Source organism: Fistularia commersonii, chromosome 8, assembly GCF_037954325.1.
Source record: "Fistularia commersonii isolate RoL2024-O1a breed Wild chromosome 8, RoL_Fcom_v1.0, whole genome shotgun sequence".
Taxonomy (NCBI): Eukaryota; Metazoa; Chordata; class Actinopteri; order Syngnathiformes; family Fistulariidae; genus Fistularia; species Fistularia commersonii.
This window is the reverse complement of record NC_141291.1, coordinates 7,216,740-7,241,529: the sequence shown is the minus strand read 5'-3', so window position 1 is coordinate 7,241,529 and position 24,790 is coordinate 7,216,740. Positions and strand designations below refer to the sequence as shown.

The 24,790-nt window shown below is 46.8% G+C and overlaps 3 protein-coding genes across 18 annotated transcripts in view; 2 read left to right on the top strand and 1 right to left on the bottom strand.

Annotated features, from left to right (window-relative positions):
* The first annotated feature begins 21 nt into the window (after window positions 1–21).
* On the top strand, window positions 22–6,536 carry mastl (microtubule associated serine/threonine kinase-like). The gene is made up of 12 exons (XM_086150850.1): window positions 22–255; window positions 324–461; window positions 539–678; window positions 1,188–1,276; window positions 1,359–1,465; window positions 1,542–1,698; window positions 1,773–1,921; window positions 2,382–3,314; window positions 3,451–3,592; window positions 4,572–4,685; window positions 4,786–4,887; window positions 5,907–6,536. The coding sequence occupies exons 1-12, from the start codon at window positions 88–90 to the stop codon at window positions 6,062–6,064; spliced, it is 2,397 nt and encodes a 798-aa protein (XP_086006976.1). The 5' UTR covers window positions 22–87; the 3' UTR covers window positions 6,065–6,536.
* A 1,077-nt stretch (window positions 6,537–7,613) lies between these two features.
* Window positions 7,614–13,469, bottom strand: acbd5a (acyl-CoA binding domain containing 5a). 2 transcript variants are annotated; one of them, XM_086150868.1, is made up of 14 exons: window positions 13,366–13,442; window positions 12,959–13,082; window positions 12,234–12,354; window positions 11,267–11,339; window positions 11,059–11,176; window positions 10,917–10,949; window positions 9,897–10,115; window positions 9,680–9,820; window positions 8,759–8,853; window positions 8,505–8,688; window positions 8,221–8,435; window positions 8,075–8,134; window positions 7,889–7,998; window positions 7,614–7,803 (listed from the first exon to the last, which is right to left on the bottom strand). In XM_086150868.1, the coding sequence occupies exons 2-14, from the start codon at window positions 13,053–13,055 to the stop codon at window positions 7,791–7,793; spliced, it is 1,479 nt and encodes a 492-aa protein (XP_086006994.1). In that variant the 5' UTR covers window positions 13,056–13,082; window positions 13,366–13,442; the 3' UTR covers window positions 7,614–7,790. The 2 variants fall into 2 exon arrangements, with proteins under 2 accessions (XP_086006994.1, XP_086006995.1); XM_086150869.1 differs by lacking the exon at window positions 10,917–10,949 and having other exon boundaries at window positions 13,366–13,469.
* A 2,954-nt stretch (window positions 13,470–16,423) lies between these two features.
* abi1a (abl-interactor 1a) overlaps window positions 16,424–24,790 on the top strand; it is a 39,697-nt gene continuing 31,330 nt past the window's right edge. For 14 of the 15 annotated variants that reach the window (XM_086150864.1, XM_086150854.1, XM_086150863.1 and 11 more), the window contains exon 1: window positions 16,431–16,641. In XM_086150864.1, the coding sequence (XP_086006990.1) occupies window positions 16,525–16,641 (117 nt within the window). In that variant the 5' untranslated portion in view covers window positions 16,431–16,524. Of the gene's footprint in view, window positions 16,642–24,790 lie in introns of all 15 variants that reach the window. The other variant, XM_086150861.1, reaches the window with a different exon arrangement.

Below are 24,790 nucleotides of genomic sequence, written 5' to 3'. Positions count from 1 at the left end.
AACAAACTCCAGTCAGTTCGTTTCACAATGCTTGTGTTTACTTGAAGCTAGCTGGCTGTTAGCTTTCTTTCCGAAGCGGTTTATAAAATGGACGCTGAAGTAAAGATCAAATCTTGTAAAATCAACAAATCCTCGGACGCCCCAAAAGCGCCTTCCATTGAGGATTTCGTGGTTTTGAAGCCCATCAGCCGTGGTGCTTTTGGCAAAGTTTACCTCGCACGGAAGAAATGCAACGCCAGATTGTATGCTATCAAGGTAAGTCCCAGCGAAGCCTTACAACCGGGGAGGTTGCGAGCTTATCGTCTGTTTATTTTTCTGTCCAGGTCATGAATAAGGCGGACATGGGTGATAAAAACCTGTCGGGGCAAATGAAAGCAGAGAGAGACGCGCTGGCTTTGAGCAAAAGTCCGTTCGTAGTCCACTTGTTTTACTCCCTCCAGTCCGCCACCAAGATCTATCTGGTAACACTGAGACACAGAAACCATTCCGAGCACATCTGCAGCAGCTTCCTCACCCAGCTGTGCTCTGTTGCTTCCAGGTGATGGAGTACCTCATCGGAGGAGATGTGAAGTCTCTACTACACATTTATGGATATTTCGACCAGGACATGTCAGTCAAATACATCTCAGAGGTGGCACTGGCTTTGGATTACCTGCACCGTCATGGGATCATCCATAGGTACTTTTGTTGGAGATGGAACTGCGTGAAATGTGCCACCTTTAGTTTTCCCCCTTCAGGGGTATCCACCATCCTCCATCTAACCCTCTCCTCTCACACCAACTACCTTCCTGTCCTCTTTCCCTCCATCCATAAACCGTCTCTCTGGTCTTCCTTAAGTCGTCCTGTCTGGCAACTCCAACCTCAGCATCCTTTTACCCAGATCTTCACCATCCGTCCATGTTCTAACCGTCTCAGTGCAGCCTCTCAGACTTGGAATGAAATACTTTGATGCAAACAACCTTGAGAAAATAACTTTAATTTGTAATATAGCTATTTCAACCAAATACCCCTCTGTATCATTCATTTGAAAGTCAGTATATTTGAATCATAACCATGTCATATCACAGAAACTATCATGTTCATGATACTTTATGATTTTATGTTTAAAGATAATTCCTGGTGAGTTTTTTTTTCTATTCAACACAGCGCATGAACCTTTATGATTTACCTGACTTTTCTCTTTTAAGGGACCTGAAGCCAGACAATATGCTCATATCAAACGAAGGACACATCAAACTAACAGACTTCGGCCTGTCCAAGGTCAAGCTTGACAGAGGTAACACATTAGCTTTAGGATGAGGATACAGGCACCTCCGGTGGTTTTTAGCATTTTTCTTTATCCCTGTGGTCTCCATCAGAACTGAGTCTTATGGATATCCTCACTACCCCATCACTGGCTAAACCTCAGAAGGATTACTTCCGCACCCCGGGTCAAGTCCTGTCCTTAATCAGCTCAATCGGATTTGTGAGTTACTTTTTAAAAAAAGTTAAGATTATTGTTCAGAACTGTTGGATAAACCCCTGTCCTTCTGGGTTTGCAGAACACACCAGTAGAAGGCAGACGTCACTGCAGCGCCTCCACAGTGTGCAGCCCCATGTCCTGTGGCAAAATCAAACCCAGGAACAACTCTCTCGGCTCTCCCGTGGTAATGAAGAAGGATCAGCTGTGCTCCCCGGCCCCGTGCCCTTGGAAAATGGGTGAGTGTTCGTCTACCTTATTTGTCTTTATTTAAGTAAAGACTTTTTAAATGTCACATTTGTTTTCACTGTAGGACCAAACAGCAGATACTTTAGTCCACATGACTTGGAGAAAAACCTGACTCCCACGCTACTTAAGATCAGGAGAAGGTTCGAGACATTGAGCGCGGGCAGCACCACCGACACCGAGATTGGAATCAGCCCTCTCTGGGAGTGTGACGAGGTCAGTCATCGGACACCTTCAACTGCTAACATTAAATTAAATTCATATTTCGGCATAGTACACATTTGATTTTTAGTTCAGATGTAACTATTACGCATCAATATCATCATAGCTATCAGGAAACCTTTATGGACTCTCGGTTTAACCTTTGTGTCAAAGCCCTCAGCTGTGCGCACTGTATAAAGAAATGTTCCTACCTTATCGGAAAGTTCAACGGCGATTCCCACGTCGTGAAGCCAAGCGATAGTGCATAGACACAATCAAATCACTGATGGCCGCTGCTTTGCTTTGTCGCTGATCTGAAAAGCTTTGGAGCAGGATAGTTGTTAAAAGAAAATAATGGAGAACCCGAGGTCTGACTCAGCGTTCCATCAAGTGTTCAACATATAGGTTTTTGTAAAACAAGAGTTCAGGTTGTCCTTCGCTATCACAACAACTTTCCCTGTTCTCTTCTCTTCAGAAGGAAAATGAACACGCTCATGAACAGCCTGAGAGAAAACCCTCTGAGTCCAGAGACCCCGAGCAGGACCGTGCACCCACAAACCCAAATGCCCCCGGACTCAGTCTGTCCAAACAGTCCGAGAGGAGGCCTCGAACTCAGTCCACCTCAGCCCCAGATCATTTGTGCTTGTCGCTGAGGGATGAGCAAGAGGCGGCGGCGCCCGTGGCTGGGAAAAGAACCTATTCCGATGTAGAGGGAAGTCCCGAGCATTTGGAGAGTCACGCTAAGAAGAACACCTCGCACTACAAACGATGTTTTGCGGTTCCAGATGAGGTCTCCAGGTCTCGCACCGGCCTCACAGGGACATTTTCCTCCATCCAAATAGGGGACCTCGGGGGAGTAGATCAGGGTCGAGCCCGGGGTCCTTCAGGTCCCATCGCTGTGGCTAAAAGCCTCCTCTGTGAACTGGAAGAGCCAGCAGAGGAGGTCTTTAACGCCAAAGCTAAATATTTGTCCCGTACGAGCCTCGGGTCTCCCGCCGCAGGGAGCAGCGACATCTGCAGAAGTTTGAGTTTGGAGTCCGATGGCTCGATCCAGGAAATGTCTCCCAACCGGCAGCCATCTCTGAGGAGGGATTCCGCCTCCTCAGAGGAGCCAGGGGAGAACGAACGCTCCACACTGGCGGAACCGCTGCCTCTGACTCTGGATCGGAGCGGAGCGTCCTCCTTTCTCAATCCGACGCAGTCCCCGTTGCTGCTCAAGCCGAAGAACGTCGTGGTCTTCCGCAGCTACTGCAGCTCCATCGATCGCTCCAGCATGTCGGGGGTGTCTCAGCTCAGCATTGGCTCCGTGGAGGCCATGGACGTGTCCGCGTCGGCCTCCTGTCAGTCCGTGTCCACCGCAGCGACGCCGGTGCAGAAAAGAACCAGCAAATCCAGCTCTGATTTTCAGGTAGACGCATCCCTCCACCTCTCACATCACACAGTTGTACAGAGGACAAAACTCTGCGTGGGGAGGGGGAAATAACACGTCACCACCATCAGATAAAATCTCTGAACCTCTGCTTCTCTGCTCCTGTTTCCGTCAGACCCCTCAGCCCATGTCCACCTCGCACACCCCCTTCAGGACCCCCAAGACTGCCCGGCGAGGGGGGCTTCCCGCCGAATGCGCCCCTATCCTAGGAACACCTGATTATTTGGCTCCGGAGCTCCTACTCGGGAAACCGCACGGTAAGAGGATGCCCGCTCATCGTCACTCTGGAAACATTTGTCTGTGTTTCTCCTGAGAGGGGGGCTTTTGTGACGGACTTTTCTTTAAGTTTCAGGGAGTTCTCATTGCGGTAAGTTCTGTGATGCCATGCTTGCAAAAAAAAAAAAAAAAAAAAGCTTGCATGTTCCTCACACAGCCTGCTAATTTGCTCAGAGAAATTAGCCGACCCCCCTACACTCCCCAACCCCGCTGTGTGTGTTTGCCCTCCTAAATTCTTGGTGACTAAACTGTGGGTTTGATCATCCGCGGGGGGGTGGGGGGTGGCAGTGTGTGTGTGGATAACGCTGTATATTTAAAAAAGTTGGTTTCTGGGCTGGAAGGAAAAAGGGATTCTCTTAGACAAATATGTAAAGGGCATTGTTTTGTTTTTTTTGTCCATTTTACAACTGGCAGCCGCCACCAACCTGGACGTTGACACTGCCGTGTCAGCAGACCAGAGGCAACGTCTTCTGCCGGCTGTAAAGTGCCATGTTTCCATCCATGAACAGCTGATTTTTTTATTTTTTTTTCCATTTAAATTATTTACACCCCTAATTAACCATAAGGAGGTCCCAGCACTTTTGTTCCCTCCTGCAGGGACTCACACTGGTGTCGAGATGACATCTGCATTCAGATCTTATCGATCCAAGAGAGGTTTTCTTGTAAAGTTATCCTAGAAGCCCCCCCTTTTCATGAAAAATGTGATTTACACTCAAAAATAATGATTTCTAAACTTGAATTTCTTACCCATCAGTAATTAATGCTCCCTAGATGCTAATCACTGCTCACTGAGGTCCCTCTGTGGCGTACAAAGCCCTAAAGGCTCCGTCCCGTGCACGGACGCGGCCCCTGCTTTGCCGCCGCAGAACAAGTAGTGCACACTTACAGGAATCTCTGGTGGCGACGGCGGAGGCTGTCCTGCTGTCCTGGCCTCTAACTGTCCTCTGCCTCCTCGTCCAGACTGCATGGTGGACTGGTGGGCGCTGGGCGTTTGTCTCTTCGAGTTCCTTACAGGTGTCCCGCCTTTCAACGACGAGACGCCCCAGCTGGTCTTCCAGAACATTCTCAACCGAGGTGGGTGCCGCTCTCCGCCGCGGTCTGAAATGAAGTACCAGCTAACGTCGGGTTACAAAACAGAACCGCTTGTTCCGTCTCCTCGCCGCCGACACGGCAGACATCCCGTGGCCTGAGGGGGAAGAGGAACTGTCCGAGAATTCCAGGAGCACCATTGAGATCCTCCTGACAATGGACAAAACCAAACGGGCTGGATTCAAGGGTGAGGATTTATTCTTAATAATACATGATATAGAAGTGTACAAGTTCAGTTCAAGACAGTGGTGAGACCAGCGATGATGTATGGACTAGAAACTGTTACAATGACCAAAAGACAGCAGGCAGAACGAGAGGTTGCAGAGATGAAGATGTTGAGGTTCTCTTTGGGAGTGACCAGGATGGATAGGATCAGGAATGAGTCTTATCAGAGGAACAGCACATGTTAGATGTTTTGGAGAGAAGGTCAGAGAAGCCAGACTGAGATGGTTCGGTCATGTACAGAGGAGGGATAGAGAATATATTGGTAGACGGATGCTGGAATTGGAGCTGCCAGGCAAGAGGTCTCGAGGAAGACCAAAGAGAAGGTTTATGGACGTAGTGAGAGAGGATATGAAGGTAGTTAGTGTGAGAGAGGAGGATACAGAGAATAGGGTTAGATGGAGAAAGTTGACTCGCTGTGGCGACCCCTCATGGGAAAAGCCGAAAGGAGAAGAAGAAGATAGAGGTAGTTCAGTTTGATGTTCTGGAGATGACGGTCAGAGTGAGATGGTTCGGACATGGACAGAGGAGGGCTGGTGAAGATCTTGGGAGAAGGATGCTGAGGTGGGAGGAGGTCTAGAGGAAGACCAGAGAGGTTTTTAGACGGAGGGAAAGACAGGAAGAGGGCTAGATAGAGGCAGACGACAGGCTGTATGTCGCTATGGAGATGCAATCCATAGAGCAGCGTGATCTGACGGATATCAGGGTGAACCCGGCCTCTCGTCCAATCACAGCTGGGATAGGCTCCAGCCCGACTGTAAAAAACGGTGTAAAAAACGACTGAAACATTTAAACCAAATTTAAAAAAAATAACAAAAAACAAATGGGTTACAAAAGAATTCACCAAATTGATTTTTTTTTTCATCATGGAAACACCTGTGGTTCTGCAATGGAATCATTAATAAAGTGCAAACCTCCTCATGCAGGCTGAGTGTACCTTGTTGGAAATGATTGTGTTAATCCCTCCACCTGAACCCTCACCAGAGCTGAAGGTGCAGCCGCTGCTGGAGGGCCTGGACTGGGACAACTTGCAGAATCAGCCCATGCCGTTCATCCCTCAGCCAGAGGACGAGACGGACACCTCCTACTTTGAGGCGAGAAACAACGCTCAGCACATCGCCGTGTCCGGTTTCAGCCTGTAGCCTGACTCCGCTGAGGAAACCGGTCCGTCACTGCTAATTGACAAGAAACGGCTGAAATGACCGATCTGCAGTCAAATGCACTCTTGCGCTGTTTAATAGATGGTCACCAACGTCTTTTACGGATTGCTGCACTTCACATCTTTTATCAGAGGATTACTGCTTCCCCTCTAATAGGCGGTTGTTATGGGATGTCCAAGACAACCGTACGTCACACTTCCTGTTTACTGTAAATGCCAGTCATTGTTTCAATGCTGCTCTATGAATTGCATCTCCAATGGATCAGACACTACGAGGGAGGCAGTGTAAAAAAATACATATAATATATTAACAGGTATTTAATATATAGCTTAATATGTCATTTTAGTTCTTCGACGTGTTTGTTCATCCCCTTTGGTTTTACCACATCTCCCGTCTCCACGACGACTTTGTCTTTAGATTTCACCAAGCTTCTCAGTGTGAAATGTTTAAAAAGAAGGAAAATGCAAATAAAATGTTGTGGCTGCGTAGAAAACTTGCCCTTTCTTTGTGTTCGTAATCACCTTCATCTAAAGTGTGTGTGTGTGTGTGTAAAACAGGTGCAGCTCAGTGTGATTTGTGAAAGTTTTATTTGAGGCTTGGATTATGACAAGCAGAACGCCGCTCTATCCACAGGCAGAGGGAGTGAGACAGCCTTTGTACAATTCAGTAGAAAGGTAAACTATTCTCTTTAAATTTTCATTAAAACATAATGGCTCTGGAAAGGTTCCTGCTGTCACTGATGCAAACCTTCGCAAATATGATTATCTCTTATTAATACACCGCAATGCAATTAAAATATTGCATTAATCGTCTGTGCTGTACAGTCAAAGTATACAACGTGTGGAGGCCTTGCTTCGATCTTTTGGCGCAACACCTCGGGATCGGACAAGGTAAAAACACGATTATACATAAACAGAACAGGCACCACGTGGCCGTGGTGATATCTGAGCAGAAACCGTCGGGGTAGGATTCTAATTGCGGTTTGGTCCTGAACAGGTACAGAGGGTGAAAAACAAAACACGATGCCACGAGTGTACCTTTTTTTTTTTTTTTTTTGAGGCACTTTTCTATTTCTGAAGCGGAGAACGGAGGAGACGCCTGGGCCGCAGGACGTTAAAAATCTGACACACAAGACTTAGCAGATACTTTAAATATAAATCTCATGTATGGAGCTACCACTTTGGCTAGAGGTGCCTAAATATAATTCTTGCATGAAGCAATAAATATTAACTTATTCTCAGAATTAAAGAATCACATACACACACAGACAATGTAATGTTACATTCAATTCTCCCTTCTAAACTACAGCTATTACAGCATTATAGCTTAGCAGCATCGACTGGGCAACTAGAGAGGAGTTAACATCGCATCGAGTCCAAAACCACATCTTTGTGTGCGGCCCGGTCCTATAAATCACGGAAATTAGGGAAAAGACGCGTTTTTCTTTTTCATCATTTTTCCCCTCGACGTTAAAACCCTTTCTCGGGGGTGCAAAAAAGTTTCCAGATCAACGGCGCCGTCGTCAAAAAAGTTTCTTTTTTTTTTGTTAAAATTCTTTTCGATTCTCCCATCCACGGTACTACACACTCGATACGTCTCACTTATTACTCGAAGGAGCCTTTTTCATAGTGCAAAAGCAAATTACTGGGTCTAAGCAGTGGGGAGGTCTGGCCGCCAGCGACCCCCGTCCAGGACAGTGGGAGCGGTCTCAGTTGATCCGTCTGTAGAAACCAAAAAAACAGGGTACATTTTAAAATACGGATACTCTGCACATCGAGTTCAGGTGTGTGTGTGTGTGAGTCACACCTTCTTCTCCTCTGCATGTACACATGGATGAGCCACTTCGCCACGAACGGCCATATGACGGCGAAGGCCAAGCCAGCGGGTGAAATGTCGAAAGGCCACCAAGAGGGTTTCTGGAGGGTTAAGAAGAGTCCATAAAGGCAGCCGTTGCTGTGAAACCGCAGCTCGCATTCTTTACATTTGTCTCACCTGACTTCTCCTCTTCACCGGAGATGAAGGATAAACAGGAGACAGAGCCGCTGACTTTGCCTGGAGGAGCGAGAAAACACCGGAGCCACTGTAAATAAAGTGTACAGCCGGTGACAGGTTGCAAAAGGAGGGTAGACTGCCGGTACCTGGGTGGCGGTGAGGGCCTCCAAGGTGTGCAGCCTCTCCAGGACGCTCTGCATATCGTCCTGCAGTCTGCTCAGCGCCACGATGATCTGCTCGTTCAGACTGACCTCCTCTCCCCAGTGCCCCCCGTCCCCATCCCCATCTCCATCTCTATCTCTGTCCCCGCCACTCTTCTGGGGCACCGGCGCTCTGGAACCCTCTCCCGGAGCCGAGGGGCCTGAAAAAAGGTATAATAGACAGGGTAAATAAGCTTCCAGCTGCTTCCGGGTCTCTATCTCGGACGTACCTCTGCCACCTCCTCTGCTCAGGGCTCCATCGGGCTTCTCCACGTTTATCGCCTGCCTCCGTGAGGCGGCCCCGCTGCTGTCTCCGTCCTCCCCTCCGCACCGGACGGCCTGCGGACACTCTTCCCCGAGGCCGTCCTCCCCCTCCTCGTCCAGGCCGTCCAGCGAGCCGTTCAGCTCGGAGCGCTGGGCGAAATCCAAAAATGAATCGACACACAACAGACAGATGTGTCCCTCCGCCCGTGAGGCTCCTTACCTCCTCCTGGCCGAACTGATCCACAGAGTCACAGTAGACTTCGCTGTCCGAGTCGCTGGCGAGGTGAGTGGGACCCGACGTATCCACGGTGGTATCTGTGGCGGGAAGTTACAGTATAACTTCTGCAGCCATGACAGGGTGAAAACGGCTTGCGCGGAAATGTGTTCAGTTCCCGGAGTCTTGGAATGAGGCAGAGCAGATTACCTGCTCATGGGGTTCAGAGTTGCGCTAGCGTGTGTGTGTGTGTGTGTGTGGGGGCCTTTGCTTTACACCCATCTAAAAAGCAGCACACCACTGGAGAAGATCATTTCTGACCAGAACCCATCATTTAATAATATATCAATATTGATATGGGCAGATGGTCGGCTCTGACATCTGCGCCCTTCGTCTCATCAGAATTGGAAATACTTGAGAAATAGAAATGAATAAAGAGAATAAAAAATGACTCTAAAACTCAAACTAAGAGTAAGATACACCCAGACATCAGCAGGTGTGTTCTTAGCTGATCCGGTTGAACATGAAGTTAGAATAAAAAACAAAAAGTCGGTTTGTTGCCCGTGTGCGAGGGGGAATCTGAGGTCAGCGTCCAGCGTCTGCTAAGACAGTCATCACACGGCCACTGGCGTGTTCAGATTTGTCTTAAAAAGGTCAAAATGAACTTGAAATTAACTCCCGTAGCGCTGATCTGCTGTTTCAAGTTTCAGCTTTTATAATCATATTGACATCGTGTTTGACAATAAAACAGGGAAGGTTCTCTTATTCCACATCTGACAGCGCTGGCTTAAATATCATTATCAACAGCTGATGGACGAAACTGATCTGTGCACACATGGATGGACGTCGCTGTCATGGCAACCGGAGGCCGTGACGGGACCCGTCTTCTACACTCACGCACGGAGAAGATGCGTGGACCTTTCCTACCTGGGTGGTGGCCGTTGAGCAGAGGCTCCTGGGAATAAGTGCCATTGGTCAGATGTGAGAGGCCGTTGGAGACGGCGCCGTTGGACAGGTGTCTCCTGGACGAAGCTTTCTTCTTGGGATGCTCAGACGTCTGTTTCTTCTCTGAGTGAAGAGCAAGTAAAGAGTTGTTCTTCTGTTTTTCAGCCTTCATCACATCCCATTGTAATATTTCAGTTACCTTTTTTGACCTCCCTCTCTTCCTCCTCCTCCTCCTCCTCCTCTTCCTCTTCCTCCTCCTCCTCCTCCTCCTCCAAAGGTTCCTCATCCAACCGTTCCCTGATCTCCTTAGGTTTGAGCGAGGCGGACGGCGGCTCCAGGGTGCCGTTCATCTCCATGGTCCTAACAATGCTCTTGGCGATGCTCTTGGACTGCACCGAGTTCAGCTTGGTGCCGAACCCTGGGGAGCAACGCCCGACTCGCTTTCAGATGGGAGATATTTCAAACACACTCGGGTTCTCCTTTGAGGGCTACGTCTTTAACGCTGCTCGAGTGACCAGATCCAAACTCTGAAGCACTGGAGCCCAAAGGTTTAGCTAAAATATTCTGATGTTCTACTTGACTAAAGGGTGGGAAACGTCACGTAGGACTCAGATTTATATAAAGACCATGGAGGGGAAGTGAATGCTACGTTCTCTCATAGCAGCTGGTCAGATGTTCACACTGGGTGGACATCCTTATAACCTTGGTCCCGCTCTGTTTTACTCTTCATCATGCTTTAAAGCATTTGGGCCTCGGCTCCTCTGAGCCTCCATCGACTTCTGCTCCACGGGGGATTAGGGACGTGGATTTAGGAGAACGAGGCCGCGTTCAGAAGAAAAACGTGTCGATTTTCTGTGATGCCTTACTCCTCCATACAGCTTCAACACAAACATGGCGGAGCAGCGTCATCCTCAGTGCCCTGCAGAGATGCTCTGCCGCAACTCCACATGATGGTCGGGCTTTTCTGTCCAGATTAAACAACGATTCAACCTTTTGTTTTGGAAGGACGTGACGTTCAGGGCTCACGCAGGGTCTTCTGAACACAGCCGCGCTGAGAGGCCGGGGAGACATTATTTCTATTTCACATGTAAACGTGGATTTGTCTGGAAGTGGGGGAATTATTTTTGCATGGCTACTTTGCAAGCAAGGGAGATCACCGAGTGCCTCGGACAGCCTAAAAAGCGCCACAAAGCACTGCACCCACACAGCGAGTACTTGCCTTCCAGTTGTCTAGCAAACTGTGTCAAACGTGCTGAGTGTGTGACAGAAGGCGACATATTCCCAGCGTTAGGTTCAGCCGTCAGTGGACGTTCACAAAAAGGTGAGGCGGCGGAAGCTCCGCCCACTGAGGCACGGCTCACCTGTGCTCAGGTCCGAGATCTGGGTGATCTTCTTCTTCTCCTCCACCAGCTCGTAGAATGGCCCGAGGACCCGAAGGAGCTCCTCCACCTCGTCCGTGATGGGCATGCCCTCCAGGATCTACACGCATACACACACACACAAACACAAAGATACTTTAGTTTTCAATATGACATCAATGTTATGACTTCCATAATGGAGGAAACCCACCAACTTCATCTCATCAACGTAAGCACCCATTGCTTCTTCCTTTGTCATGTTTCCCAGAGACTTCCAGGAATCCCTGAATAATCACAACACAGAGCAAGCAGGTTATTTCATATGTTTTGTGATGTGAATAAACAGTGACGCCGATCGGACTGGAATCAAACACCCCTTCTTCTGCTTCAGGATGGTTTATTTCAGGTCGGCATGCTCTTGTAAGCAGCTGTGGGGCCAAATGCTAAGAGAAACCGCTAACTTGCTACGCCCTGACAACCTTGCAAACTCCCGTCCGGCATCACAGCCGGATCATTGGTCATGCTGCTGTCCAGCAGGTCAAAGGTCACGATTGCGGCCATGGGGTGCTTTGTCCACAGCGGCCTGAGGACAGCCTGACCGGTAACAACAAGTCCAGAGATCACCGAGCACAAGCCACGGCAGCGGCGCAGACAGAAGAAAGTGGGCAAAAAGCAACGTGTTATGCAAGGTGTTACAGAGTGCACTGGGATACGGAGCTCGCTGGACTCGCAAACCCTCTCTGCTCCGGCCTGGATAATCAGCTCTCATCTAGTAGTTGCACAATCCTCCAAAGTTTGTTCTCTTTCAGCTGCAAGTTTACCTGAAAATGACTGTAAACTGCTGTTTAGCGTTTGCTAACGCCAGCGTTCTGAACGCTCCTTGTTCTCCAGACCGTTTGCAAACAGACCCCGAGCTCAGAGATGCCGGCGGGTACAATAAAAAAAAAAAAACAGACCAAATGAAGAAAGATAACATCTGGTCATGTGTGGAGAACCATGTCAGGTTACACCATTGCCCACTTTTTATCATCTCATATGTTCTTACAGCTAATATTCACCATTATATCTTCATTTGAAAGCATTACTATCAAGTTGAAAGGCAAAATCTACATTTCCATGTGCACACCTGGGCGGAAAATATATTTCAGACTATCACATTTTCCTCATGTCGTTGTTACCATTTCGCTTTTCCAACTGCGTCCCAGAAGCCGGGCCGCGGGATGTTGCATGACCCAACGGTGGCCTGTTTGTAGTAGCTGTAGAACTTTAGCATCATGTCATTGGAGGGCTGGAAAGGACCTGGAGGGGGAAACGATGGGCGTCACTCACCAAAAAAAAGAAATGAAAAACAAACAAAAGAGGCAAGATGAAGGTAGTTGAACGGCCCTTGATCCTGCTTAGGAAACACACATATTTGTGCAGGTAAAACAATAAGAGCAAATAAGTAAACAATGACATCTAGTTCTGGTGCACAGGTAGAAATGTTAGATGTTTAAGCGAATGATTGTCACAGATAAAAAACAAAGGTCTTGAAGTGAGAATTATTAAACGCTCATTTCCAGTCTCAGGTCTTCTGACACCTTCACCAGTTTTATTTCTATCTCCAGGAAACCACCTGCCAACTCTCTTGGGGACCAGGCCTGCTGAGTGTGGAAGCAGGTACTTATTCGGAAGTTAACGCAATCCTGCGTGATTTCACCCAGGACAAACCTGCAAGCCTAGGTTCTACTACTTGAAGGCAGGCATCTAGCAGTGGATGTGCAAGCTGCAGAGGGGTCTGCTGATCTGCACGTTGCAGGCAAAGTAGATTAGGCTTGTTAAATCAAACAAGATCCAGTGCAGACTAAGCCTTGCCGTTGCAAAGAAAGCCGTGCTGCTACGGGCCTGCGCGGCTGGGACTCACCGTCCGGAGGCAAACTCCGAATCACTTTGACGGCGGCGTCGAACCGGAGCTGGGTCAGGCCAGCTTCTTCCTCCGCGACCGCCCTCTGCCCCTCCATGGCGCTCCTTCCGGAAAAAAACAACGCCTACACACGGGCGGGGAAACAACAACAAGACGCTGAGAACAAAAAAAACAAGTCTTCGCAATCGGGAAGAGTGCGGAGGATCTGCAGGGACGGGGCTGCCAGCTGGAGACAGGCTCAACTTGTTTTCACCGAGCTAACAGTCATGGAAGTAATCCGGGGGGAGGAGGAGGAGAAGGAGGAGCTCGGAGAAAGCGCACACGACACGGTCATTCCCCTAACTTGTCAAAAGCGACATTAACCCCCCTTAAAACCAGTCGATGGAAATGACGAGCGTGTCACTTACGGTTAAAGCCGCCCGTCTATCTGTTCGTAAGAAGGCGACCTGCCTCCTCCGACCCTCGACCGGACGCCATGAAACAGGGTTGCCCAATAGTGACCGCCCACCCGCGGCTTGCGGAAGTAATGATGCGGTTACTTTTTCCCCAACGGCGATTTACTGTATCAACCCTGAATAAATGACCACCTGTTGCCGGTCTACCACGAAAATGTAGCCCATGGAACAAAAAAACAACTTTCTTTATTAATTTGCTGCTTGTTCTGAGAATCTATGTTCAACGTTTGACACGAAAGTACTACATTACCCACAATCTCTAGCGGAAACAACGACATATCTGATTGGTGAAACGGACCGTTAGCTTGCCAGCTTAGCTAAATATTTACTGATACCAACGAAACAATTTAACCCACAAATATGATAAATATTTTTTTATCCTTTGCACACAATTTGAATATGTAGACTACGATGATAAAATGATTCATTTTTTGACATTCTCAAGTTTCTTTCAAAATAAAAACAAGAGCGTTCAAAGGGATTTTAAGTCGCAATGCATTCTAGGATAAATTTTTCATCTCGCGGTGTTTTCCGGGATTTGTAGTTCTTCCTGTATCCGGCACAAGCCTTTGTTATTGAAGCGGCCTGTTCGCTGTGAATCAACTCATTCCAGGTTAACATGCCTCTACGTATGAATGGTAATAAAACGGTAGTGATCAAATAACTTTTAGGAGGCAGTACCTAGAGATAAAGGCCATTGTCTGAAATAACAATAAAAATAACGCTAGCAGCAACAACAACAACAATAACAACAACAATGATAGTAATAATAATAGTGATGTATCTTGGGAGTAGTAGCTTTCAAAAAGTAGTTTATAATATACTCAACATTGGCTGCTGGAAAAACTACGTATCCCAGAAAGCTTTTTCCGTTCTGCAGATGAGACATTAGAGGAAGCTAAGAGATGTCACTCTGTCTTTTCTTTTAGAACACAAAAGCTGCTGTTAAAAAAGGCCAGAGCTGAAAAGTTTCGGTTGGACCTTACTTGGAATAAAATTAAGTGTCTAGAAAATAATGCGGGTTCGGTTGAATCGTTTAAAAAAAAAAGCCCATTAGATTTCAGCCTGCAATTTCTTAGCTCGCACAAAGTTTGACAGCATTGTCCATGCGTGACTTTCTCAACCTAATTTTCAGGGGTCAAGTCAACGTGCCAGAAATGCAATCCATCTTGGACTTAAGCCTCCCTTTGACATGACAGTGGAAACATTATTTGGAACAGTTACTTCTGTCATTTGATGGAGTTTTCTCAGTTGACTTGGGCAATCAAGGTACCTCCTCGCCCCAGTTGGGGACAGTGTTACAGGGCAGGTCTATACTCTGACAGTTTTTTTTTTCCAATTGCAAGGAGCTTCTAAATTCTAGCTAAATAAAATCAAAAACTACACAACTCATTCAATCAAAATGAAAGTGTTTCAGGATAGAATAGCGCTGACTTTTGGCTCTCTCATGTCGCAGGTTCCCGGGGGGGGGGTGGTGGGGGGGGGGGTTGATTGCCTTGATCCACCGCAGCACTGTTGTGTTTTTTTTTCTTTTATCCGTAGTAAAGCAATAATTGTATCATATCAGTTATTAGCATGTAACTGTCAGCACTACTGGTATCAGATATAATAGATCACAAGATGCAACTCCGCTGATCCAAAAGGGGGTAAATTCCAGAGTTGTTGCAGCCAAAGGCAGAGTGCCGGAATCAGGTTGGACAAACAACAAATATATACAGAAACATTTTTAACCCTAACCCCAACCCTAACCCTACCCTAACACCCCTCTGCCTCCATCACACTCTTCTTTTTTTCTCTCTCTCACATTTCTTGCCCTGACGGGTCGAGAGAGAAGGCCGCCCACATTGAGCTGGCCAAGGTCTCCGCACGGTGAAAGGCGGCGCCTCTTTGTCGTCATCTCAAAGTAATTGCTCGTGGAGGGGAATGTTCGGTCTCTGTAAATTATTTTAAAGAGTGGTCCAGACCTGGAAAGTATCGTCAGACAAGCACACTTAACTAAAACTTGACTTGACGTGTCATATAATAATCATAATCATAACAATAATAGTACAAATAATAATAATAATGTAGCGTTTTTGTCATGGAAAACATGACTACAGCTACAGCCACGCCACACAAACCTGCAATACAACTAACTGTTCCCGTTCAATTCAAGGTAACAAACCCCAGAATTCCTTGCACCCCAAACCACACCCACAAAATTCCCAGTTTCACCCAAAATCAAACAGAAAACAAGCAACAACATAAACCCTAAAATTCCTGACTGGCTACAATAATAATAATGATAATAATAATAATAATAATAATGATGATAATAATAGCATAAATAGTAATAATAATAATGATAATAACATAATAATGATAACAATGATAACAATGACAACAATGATAATAATGATAATAATGATAATAATGATAATAATGATAATAATGATAATAATGATAATAATAACATCAATAATAATAATAGTAATAATAATAATAATAATGATAATGATAATGATAATGATACTAGTGATAATAATAATAATAATAATAGTAATAATAATGATGATAATGATAATTCCGCCCTTCAGCCGAAGGGAATATGCAAATCTTTGTAGTTTTTAAGACCTTTAAATACTTTATAGCCCTAACTTTGACACTTTACATTTTATTTTTATTTCTTATTCTCCATCCTTCCTACGATTATCTATTATCGTTATGTTTTACTTGAAACTCAGGCACAACAATTTCCTTCAGGATAAATAAAGTTTTTCTTATTCTTATAATAATAATAATAATAATAATAATAATAATAATAATAATAATACGGTAATGGATTATTATTTTGTTTTTCTTTGTTATCTATCTGGCTTCACAGACAGCAAAATAAGAATTCCATTATAAAGGGAATCTGACAATAAACACTTTGAATCTTGAGTAATTGGTCTTCGCTTTTCGAGAGGGAGTGATCGCCTACACCCACATAGACGATCTCGGCGCGGGAGGGCAGGGAATCCCACAATAGCAGTCGAGGGTGGGTTGGAGGGGAGGCTGATCCGGGCGGCCGCCTCACTCACCGGGAAGTCGGAGGGAAGCGAGACGCGAGTGTCCGCGGAGGGATGTAAGATGGCAGAGCTACAAATGTTGCTAGAGGAAGAAATCCCGGCCGGCAAGAGGGCGCTGGTGGAGAGCTACCAGAACCTCACCAGGGTGGCGGACTACTGTGAGAACAACTATGTCCAGGTAAGCTAGCCCCCCCCCCCCCCCCCCCCCCCGGCGACCCCCGGTTCCCCTCCGCTCTCCGGCCGCCCTTTGTCGGCGCTGTCCGGGAATGGGGACGGGAAAGGCGGATAAAGAGAGAGGGAGTCACGGGAAGCTCCTCCGCCCGCCCGGGCTCCCACCCGCTTTACTTTCCTGTGCGCTGTACTTCCGAGGACACACACACACACACACACACACACACACACACACACACACACACACTGCGTGTAACCGTGTGTTTACACGGAGGGTGTGTCCGCCCGACCGCTCTCCGTCCCCGGGGCTGATAAGGAGCCCCGCTCGGCCTCAAATCACGGGTTCCGGAGCTTTTATCTCGTCTACGGGCCTCCGGGAAACTTTGCGCCGCTCCTTCCAGTCCCCGGAGCAGCTGTGGATATTACGGCACCGCCGCAGGTCATTGAACGCACCTTTGGAAGAGCAGGGGCGCACATTGTGTTTCCTATGGGAGGTCGCAACACTGCAGGAGGGGTAACAGTGTAATAGGGGGAGATCAGTGCAGGTGTAACACTTTAATATGGATTGTATAACAGTTAGGTTAACATAGATGGTGTAACAATTTATATTTCATTGTATTCTTATTCTTCCTCCTTCCTACTATTATCTATTACTGTTATGTTTTTGCTTGAAACTCTGGGACAACAATTTCCATCGGGATAAATAAAGTTGTTCTCATTCTCTCATTCTCATTCTCAATGAGGGTAACAGTAAGGGTGTAGCAGTTAGTTAGTAACAGTGAGTGTAACACAGAGGGTGTAATATATAGGGTGTAACAATTTAACATAGATGGTGTTACAAATAATATGTAATTTTAATATAGATGGCGTAACATTGAGTGCAACGTAGAGGGTGTATCAGTGTAACACTGAGTGAGTGTAACAGTCAGTGTAACAGTGGATGTGTAAGTGTGACAGTGAGTGTATTAGTGAGCACAACACAGTCAGTGTAATACAGACAGTGAGCATAACAGAGTGAGCGTTACGAGTGGAACGCAGTGAGTGTTACGGTGAGTGAGGTACAGTGGGTGCAACAGATTTACAGTGAGTGTGAAAGAGTGTAGCAGTCAGTATAACATGGTCACTGTAACAGTGAGCGTAACTCAGTCTGTAATAATGAATGTTAAATACAGTGTTACACAGTGGGTGTAACACTGTGAGTATAATAGTGACTGTAGCACAGTGTATGTACTACTCTCTGTAAGGTAGTGAATGTAACATGGCTGGTGTCACAGTGAGTGTAACTCCCTGCTGTCCCCGGAGCAGCTTTCAATCACACTTGAAGACGTTATAATGAATGATAGTGAGTGGGTCTCCAGTGGATATCTGGTAGAAGCAGTCAGGAGGGTGTGCAGGGCTGCTGCAGTTGGAGGCAGGAATGTAAAGCCATTGTTAAGTTGGTCAATAAAGGTTGGGGGGGTATTGATTTTTTTTTCCTCCGCAAACTTATCCATGGGAACAGTGGCTGCTGGGATCTCATCTGGCTTAAATACAGCGGCACATCTGTCTCCCGCTTCCAAGTCAAATCTGCCGGTCCGCTGTCCGCGCAGGCTGCGAGATCACACGTTTCAGGTTTACTCACTGCAAGATTACAGGGGATTGTTGTCATTCTGAAACTTAGCAACCAGAAGGAAAGAAGGGAAGAAGGAAAGTATGATCACAGATGGTTTTGCACGGCAACAGCGAAGCACTGGGAAACAGACGCGGCACATTTTGCGAGCGTCAGTGATGAGAAGAGTGTTCGTAGGAGAGTATCAGCTCCTGAGGGTGTGTCCATCACAGCTGCGCTCCCCCAGGACTCCCTGTAATTTTGTTTTCTTCCCAGTCCTCGATGATTTGGCATGGCCAGGCACGGCTCCTCGGATTTGAGCCAATTATAGCCCACACAGAAACGCTGGGACTCTGGTCCCTTCGGAGAGGCCGACGGCGCTCACGCTCCCCTCCTCGCTCAGGTTCACCGCAGTTATTTGGACAAGACACCAGGCTGAAAAGTAGAACCCAGCTGATACCCGACTTTGGCGGCATCGCCAATATTTGGTCGAAACAAATCAAAATAACAGTCTCCATAACAGCATTTTCATTACACGTCGATCTCAGATACATTATTTCTTCAAGTCGCAAATGTAAATAAAGTGAAGGTCAAACGTGGGATAACACACGCGTTCAAAGGTCAAATTGTGATGTAATGTGAGCCTGAACTTTTGGACCACATTGTATTTCAGTTTGCTCACGACCAACCTTGAAAGTCAACACAAGATCGGCATCTTCTGTCTGTTGTTATTCCAAAATGGAGGGGCTTGGCATCAGCCGTCCTGGCAGGTCCAACCACAAATCAGCATCTGAACGGTATGAGGGGTGTTGTGGCGCACGAGGTAAAACGATTGTCTTTGGAACTGAAGATTCTGTATCAGATTCACGGCTCCTTCTAGTGTGTTGAAGTGTTGTTGAGCAAGACAGCGAACCTGATGGACGGCAGCCGACCGCTTATGGTTCATCCACTATGGGTTGATTGCATAGAACAAATTTCCTTACAAGGGATTAATAAGGGGTTAAATTATTATTATCCAAGCTGATCCCGTCATTCATTGATTCACAACTATGGAGTTGGGATTGAATATTCTGTCGTCTGGTAATAGACGTTCTGGTAACACTTCCTGAAACACCTCTCGGTTCCTTCTGGCTGGTTTCAGGTCCGGTTCACGTTTGTATTATTACCTTCAGAGGGGAGATGGACAGAGTGGTATGTGTGGAAAAAAACAACCATACACATCCGATATTTTTTGTTTGAGCGCCGTTATTTATATTTTCTTAAACCAACTCTGATGAGGCATGAAGATGCCTGGAAGACTCAAACTTATTCAAAGTCATTTGTTCATGTTTGGCTTACCTGGTGCTGGGTTTATTTGGACTACATGTCACCTCCGTCTGCTTCTTCTCATTTGAATTCATGTGTTCACGATGTGCTTCTGATTTGTTCGTTTGTCTTTGGCAGTTGTTAGCTGTCAGAAAAGTGCACATCTGATCACTTTGACATCCAAAAACTAACTAAGAGGAGACACCCGGACTCCAAATTAATGTCTGTAAGGGACAGTTAAGCCTGAAATAAGCACAGAAAATCATTTCCTCATTCACCCTTGGTGCTATTTATCCATCTGGGTTTCTATTTATCCATCTCGAGTGTTTATCGTGGGCAGTTTCACGGGGGAACTATTTTCTTTTAACCAAACTACACCCACAGCTGTCTGCACGGCCCGTCCACACCACGAGAAACCAAGCAGGCCGTGGTTTCTGGGAAGGAACGCTGTTGTTGAGTGTTTGTTTTTTGGCGCTTCGACCGTCATGAGTCAGATGGCGTCTCATTCTATTGTATTTCTGAGCAGGCTTTTTTCTTTGGAGAGTGGGGGTGTTACTCTCTGAAAATGTGTTTTGTGTCACATGAAGCTATAAATCAAGCAAACAGCATGTTTTCATGACTGGGACCTTCTTCTCGCTAAAAGAGTTCCTAGACATTTAGGGTTCCATTGGGGAGCCCAGAGACCTCCTGCCAAACAGGCAGACATCAACATTTTGGGATTTTTGAGTGAACATTCTCTTTAGATAAATCAACTAATCCATAAAGTCCCATGGAAGGGTTTATGTGAACCAAATATTAGGTGTGTTTGCGGCGTTCTCAAGCATACAACTCATACCCATTCTAGCTATTTGCACTACATGTAATAAACAAAGACGACCTCAAGAGACATCTAGATGTTATTGGAATATAATGAATTGAATGTAATCAGATTACACCGGAGAAAATCGAATGACTTTGTTTATCCCGTGCTCAGCGCCGGTGTGACTCCGCTGCATCCCACCTCGTTTCAAAGCAGGCTTTTTAAGCTCCTCTGCATGTTGTGAACTCCGTGTGAAGCAAATATCACACTCAACAGTGCACTTTTCATAAGCCCTCGCTGTCTGCTGCAGATAGTCTTCCTGCCTCTGCTGGAAACACAGTCACTCACACACACACACACACACATGCATGCAGCCGTACTGTGCACGAATCGACATGCCTCAGCTTGACACAGCTCATGATTTCAGCGCTCCACCTTCACATTTCCATACTGTGATCTCAGAGTGGAGTGGCTCTGCAGGGCCGAGCAGATGGCAAACCTGAATTTTAGCAAAAAGGCGGGTCACCGCCCCGATCCCTCCACATGATTGTGACGTTTGCGCTCGTCCAGAAGTGTGTGTGTGTGTGTGTGTGTGTGTGTGTGTGTTTGCTTTATGACACTGACAGGAGTTATGTTTCCTGTTGCCCTGCTGACACCAGAGACTCGGAATGTCTCCTCCGTGTCAGGAAGCAAAAAAACAAAACAAACTCACCTCTTGCAAATGTAAGATGACTGGAGAGGATTTGGTGTTTTTTTCTCCACGTAATGTCCTGTCAGCTCATTCAAAGTTCTCTCTTGGGAACATGACCGACAGAAGTCCCTGTTCACCTCTGGCCTGGCTTCTCGCTTGATTTGTCCGTGTGTTCATTTTCACATCGCGATCGAGGGAATACATGAAAACCAGCCACATTGAAGGAATTCAACTTCTATTTGGGATATTTGAAAATCAATAAATAAAATGATAAGACGGCACAGTGGTGCAGGAGTTAGCATTTCTGTTCCACAGCAAGAGCGACCTTTCTGTGTGGAGTCTTCATGTTCTCCCACGTCTGCGAAGAGTTCCTATGAGTTCTCTGGGTTCCTCCCAGTGACAGCTAGGATAGATGATGAATGAATGAATGAAGTAAAACAATGTCTCAAGTTAGGCGTTTTTTTTCTCTCTGATTGCACAAGTTCACACCAGTTTCCTTGTGAAGGTAAAGAAACTTTACCTGCCATTTCTAGCGACATACCTTGTATGTTGCCATGCAAGAAGCACAGAGCTGCATCAGTGCCTCAGAAACTACCATACCTTCTCTCCTGATAGACCGTTCTCTGTGCACTGAAGTGTGCTGGTGCTACATTATGGTGCTGGAATTCTGGAAAGAAAACACGTGGTTTATTTAATTACACTAAAACTGAACACTCGAAATGACAGTGGGGCCTGTAATCTGGAATTCCTGCCTGAAAGTCGGCATCGAGTAACAGGGGGGCGAGGAGGGAGTTGGAAAAATGGACGAGAGATGTTATTTGGCAAAGCGAAGCCGTGCGCCGGGACATTTGACTCAGACGATTTGTGTGTGTGTGTGTGTGTTTTGTATGACGGCATAGATGTGCAGAATGTGGAGTTGTGAATTGCAGCCCATCGTGTCATAAAGTGCGGAGGGACCATCTGGGACGCCCTCCTCCCGTTTCACCATGGGATACCTGCTCTGGCCTCCTGGGATACGGTCAGCGTGGAGGAGCTATTTCTTCATTACTCAAATGATTGGTGGGGTAGAAGGGATGGCAAAAACCTTAATGTTGAAAATAAGAAAAAAAAACATTCTGTCTCTCAGGGTTAGCCTGAGACCTCATTTTCTGTCCTTGCCTGACTCTGTGTGTGTGTGTGTGTGTGTGTGTGTGTGTGTGTGTGTGTGTGTGCCTTGGCCTGTTTTTTTCTCCCAGCCTGGGGAGGCCTAGCAGCCTACCAGCCAGGCCCATTCATCCTTTTTCTACCACGTGTGCCTCCGACCCCACACCGCTCCGGGCTGCTGGCACACATCATTGCTTTTTTTTTTGTATCACAATCTCCACCAGTCGTCTCCTCACAGTCATGGAGTAGAAGGTACCCCAGCTGTGGTGGTAGACCCACGGCACCAGGCAGGGGAGCACCTTTGGGGATTGTCTGGCTTGTGTTCGTATGAGCAGAAGTGTGTCGCTTCAGGTACACAGCAGTGACTTTCCTCTAAAGTTGCCCAGAAAGGTTAATGAGTTCCTCCATGTGCAGAGCTGCCCTTTGTGATTCTTTGCTGACACACTGAAGGGATGCTTAATTGCGCTCTGGCACTTCCTTAAGGTCTACCTGACCTTGAGGACTTTCAAGCAGCCTCCATCTGCACTAGCAGAGGAGCACGGATGATAGATTCGCCCGTCTAACTCGAGAGTTTTCAAAGAGCCACGATTGGAACCGCAGGAAACACTCAGCTTGACTCCCTTCAGCAAGTGTCAGATGGTTGATTGAGTCGCTTCTCAGTGTCGTGAAAATACATATCCTACTCCCAAAGAGGAAGAGGTTGACGATCACAGGAGATCGATACAACGAAATGGTCAACGAAATGGTTGAGCAACCTCAAGAGGCTATCCGGCATTTTTAAGGACCTTCCCTTCCCATAAAGTCATCCGAGCTCTATTATAGGCCTTCTTCTTTACATTTTTCAAGTGGAAAGGAGGCCCGACTTGAAACCTGGTCATTTGCCTCCTGTTTTCTGTCTCCCCTTTCCTCAGAATGTAGTGAGTTATTAAGAAGTTGAGGTAATTGCAAACAAGTGCTGATGTAGACGTTTCACTGTCGGAGGAAAGGGTTTTCCTCCCGGTGTTTTCTGGTGGATGAGCTATGCCGTAATGACACGCTAAGTGAAAACACGTTTGGCATGTCGAAACCAGAGCAATGGGTTTCGTGGCCACAGATGTGTAAAATAACACCGGCTGGAATATCGGCCAACTCCTCGGGGCCACGACCAAACCGTTATCAAGAACCATAAGGGTGAGATGAAGACTACAGTTTGTAGATAAGTGATTTTGTCTCCATGGCTAGTTTCTTTAATTTCTTGGTTGACAGCCCCAATAGACAGGATGATGATTGGCTTTGACTTCCAAATCTGTTCGTACCGTCCCGCGATCCAAAGCCGGAGCAGAGAGACGGTCTTAGCCGGGCAACGGCTCTGCTAGCGGAGCCTAAGTGGTGTCTTTGGTGTTATCGCGTATTCATCAGCTGCACCTTCCTCTTAATGAGCTGCAGGATGCAGACAGCCACGTCGATACCGCGGCGTGTCGAGCGCCGGCTTCAAGCCCGGTCCCGTCTCACTTCCCCCTCCTGCCCTGCAATCAGTAGATGATGCATCATACAGCGTTAACGTCCTCCTGGGGTGCATTACACTTTCTTCTGGTTTAGCCCGTCTCACCGTATCTCGGAGGAGATTCTCAGCCGCTATCCGTCTCAGATTTCCTGAACAGAAAAATAAATCCCCGTCCCATTGCCGTTGGGTTGTTTGTTTTTTTTTTTTTGTTCCTCCATGAAAAGCCCCTACATGCAGCCCCCCCCCCGACGCTCCGAGTCCAAGCCCGAGCTCCTCAACAGCCCTCCAAGGTTTTAAGATGCACAATGTGGAGAAAATTCCAAACATTCCTGAGATTGTCCTTATTTCTTGTTTTGTTCCCAGGGCATTCCCTCCGAGGGTAAGTGGGGGCGCATAAAAAGCCAGTCTGCTCGTCAGCTGTGGCGTGTTACTCCAGGGAGGTGTTGCACAATGGAAACACCGCGCTATGTTGTTTCGAGCTGCAAATGTTGATACATGTCTGAATGTCGGACGCCCCACAGTCAGTCCTGTCATAGAACGCCGCAGATGAAGTCAGGAGGAGTACATGTTCGGTCCAGTACTACGGCTTAAACTTCTGGGTGGAGGGGCAGCTACTCTGACCCCTGAAGAATTTCAGTCCTCAGGGAGGAAATCACGGGCCTTCCTTCCTACCGTCCCAAAGCAGTCAGTTGGCCCCACAATGAGGAAGTTATAACAAGAGTTTACTGCAGATGCACTCAATGAACAAGTATCCATGTTGTTTTTTCAAGACTCATAAATATTTGGTCAGAAGCATTTTGGTTTAGAGTAAATGCAGTGTCACAGTCGAACAAGACATTTTTATATTTTTAGAATAGTTATTTGTGTACTATTTTAGGGGACGTGGAGTGATAGTATCCTTGGGAAAACTGTCAAACGCAGCTTTCTCACTGTACGAATTGTTTTTGCAGTTCCTAGAACCTTTTCAGGAATGAGAGGAACCAGAGGAACCAGGGAACATGGACCAAGGTTCCTACAACCTTGGTTCCAAGGTTGTAGGTTCCAAGGTTCCTACAACCATATTAGCTCAGCCTCCGAGACAGGGTCTTTTTAAAGTTCTGTAAGAACTTGTATGACATTGCTGCTTGGTGGAACTCAAAAGCCACAC

What these genes read in the sequence shown, in the direction of transcription:
- acbd5a (XM_086150868.1), bottom strand. Translation starts at nt 13,055, where the DNA reads ATGGAGGGGCAGAGGGCGGTCGCGGAGGAAGAAGCTGGCCTGACCCAG. An exon ending in GCTCAACGGCCACCACCCAG is followed by an intron (nt 8,854 to 9,679) that starts GTAGGAAAGGTC and finishes TTCCCGCCACAG; the next exon opens with ATACCACCGTGGATACGTCG. An exon ending in CGGTGAAGAGGAGAAGTCAG is followed by an intron (nt 7,999 to 8,074) that starts GTGAGACAAATG and finishes TTAACCCTCCAG; the next exon opens with AAACCCTCTTGGTGGCCTTT.
- mastl (XM_086150850.1), top strand. Translation starts at nt 88, where the DNA reads ATGGACGCTGAAGTAAAGATCAAATCTTGTAAAATCAACAAATCCTCG. An exon ending in CCCGTGCCCTTGGAAAATGG is followed by an intron (nt 1,699 to 1,772) that starts GTGAGTGTTCGT and finishes TTTTCACTGTAG; the next exon opens with GACCAAACAGCAGATACTTT. An exon ending in CAAACGGGCTGGATTCAAGG is followed by an intron (nt 4,888 to 5,906) that starts GTGAGGATTTAT and finishes AACCCTCACCAG; the next exon opens with AGCTGAAGGTGCAGCCGCTG.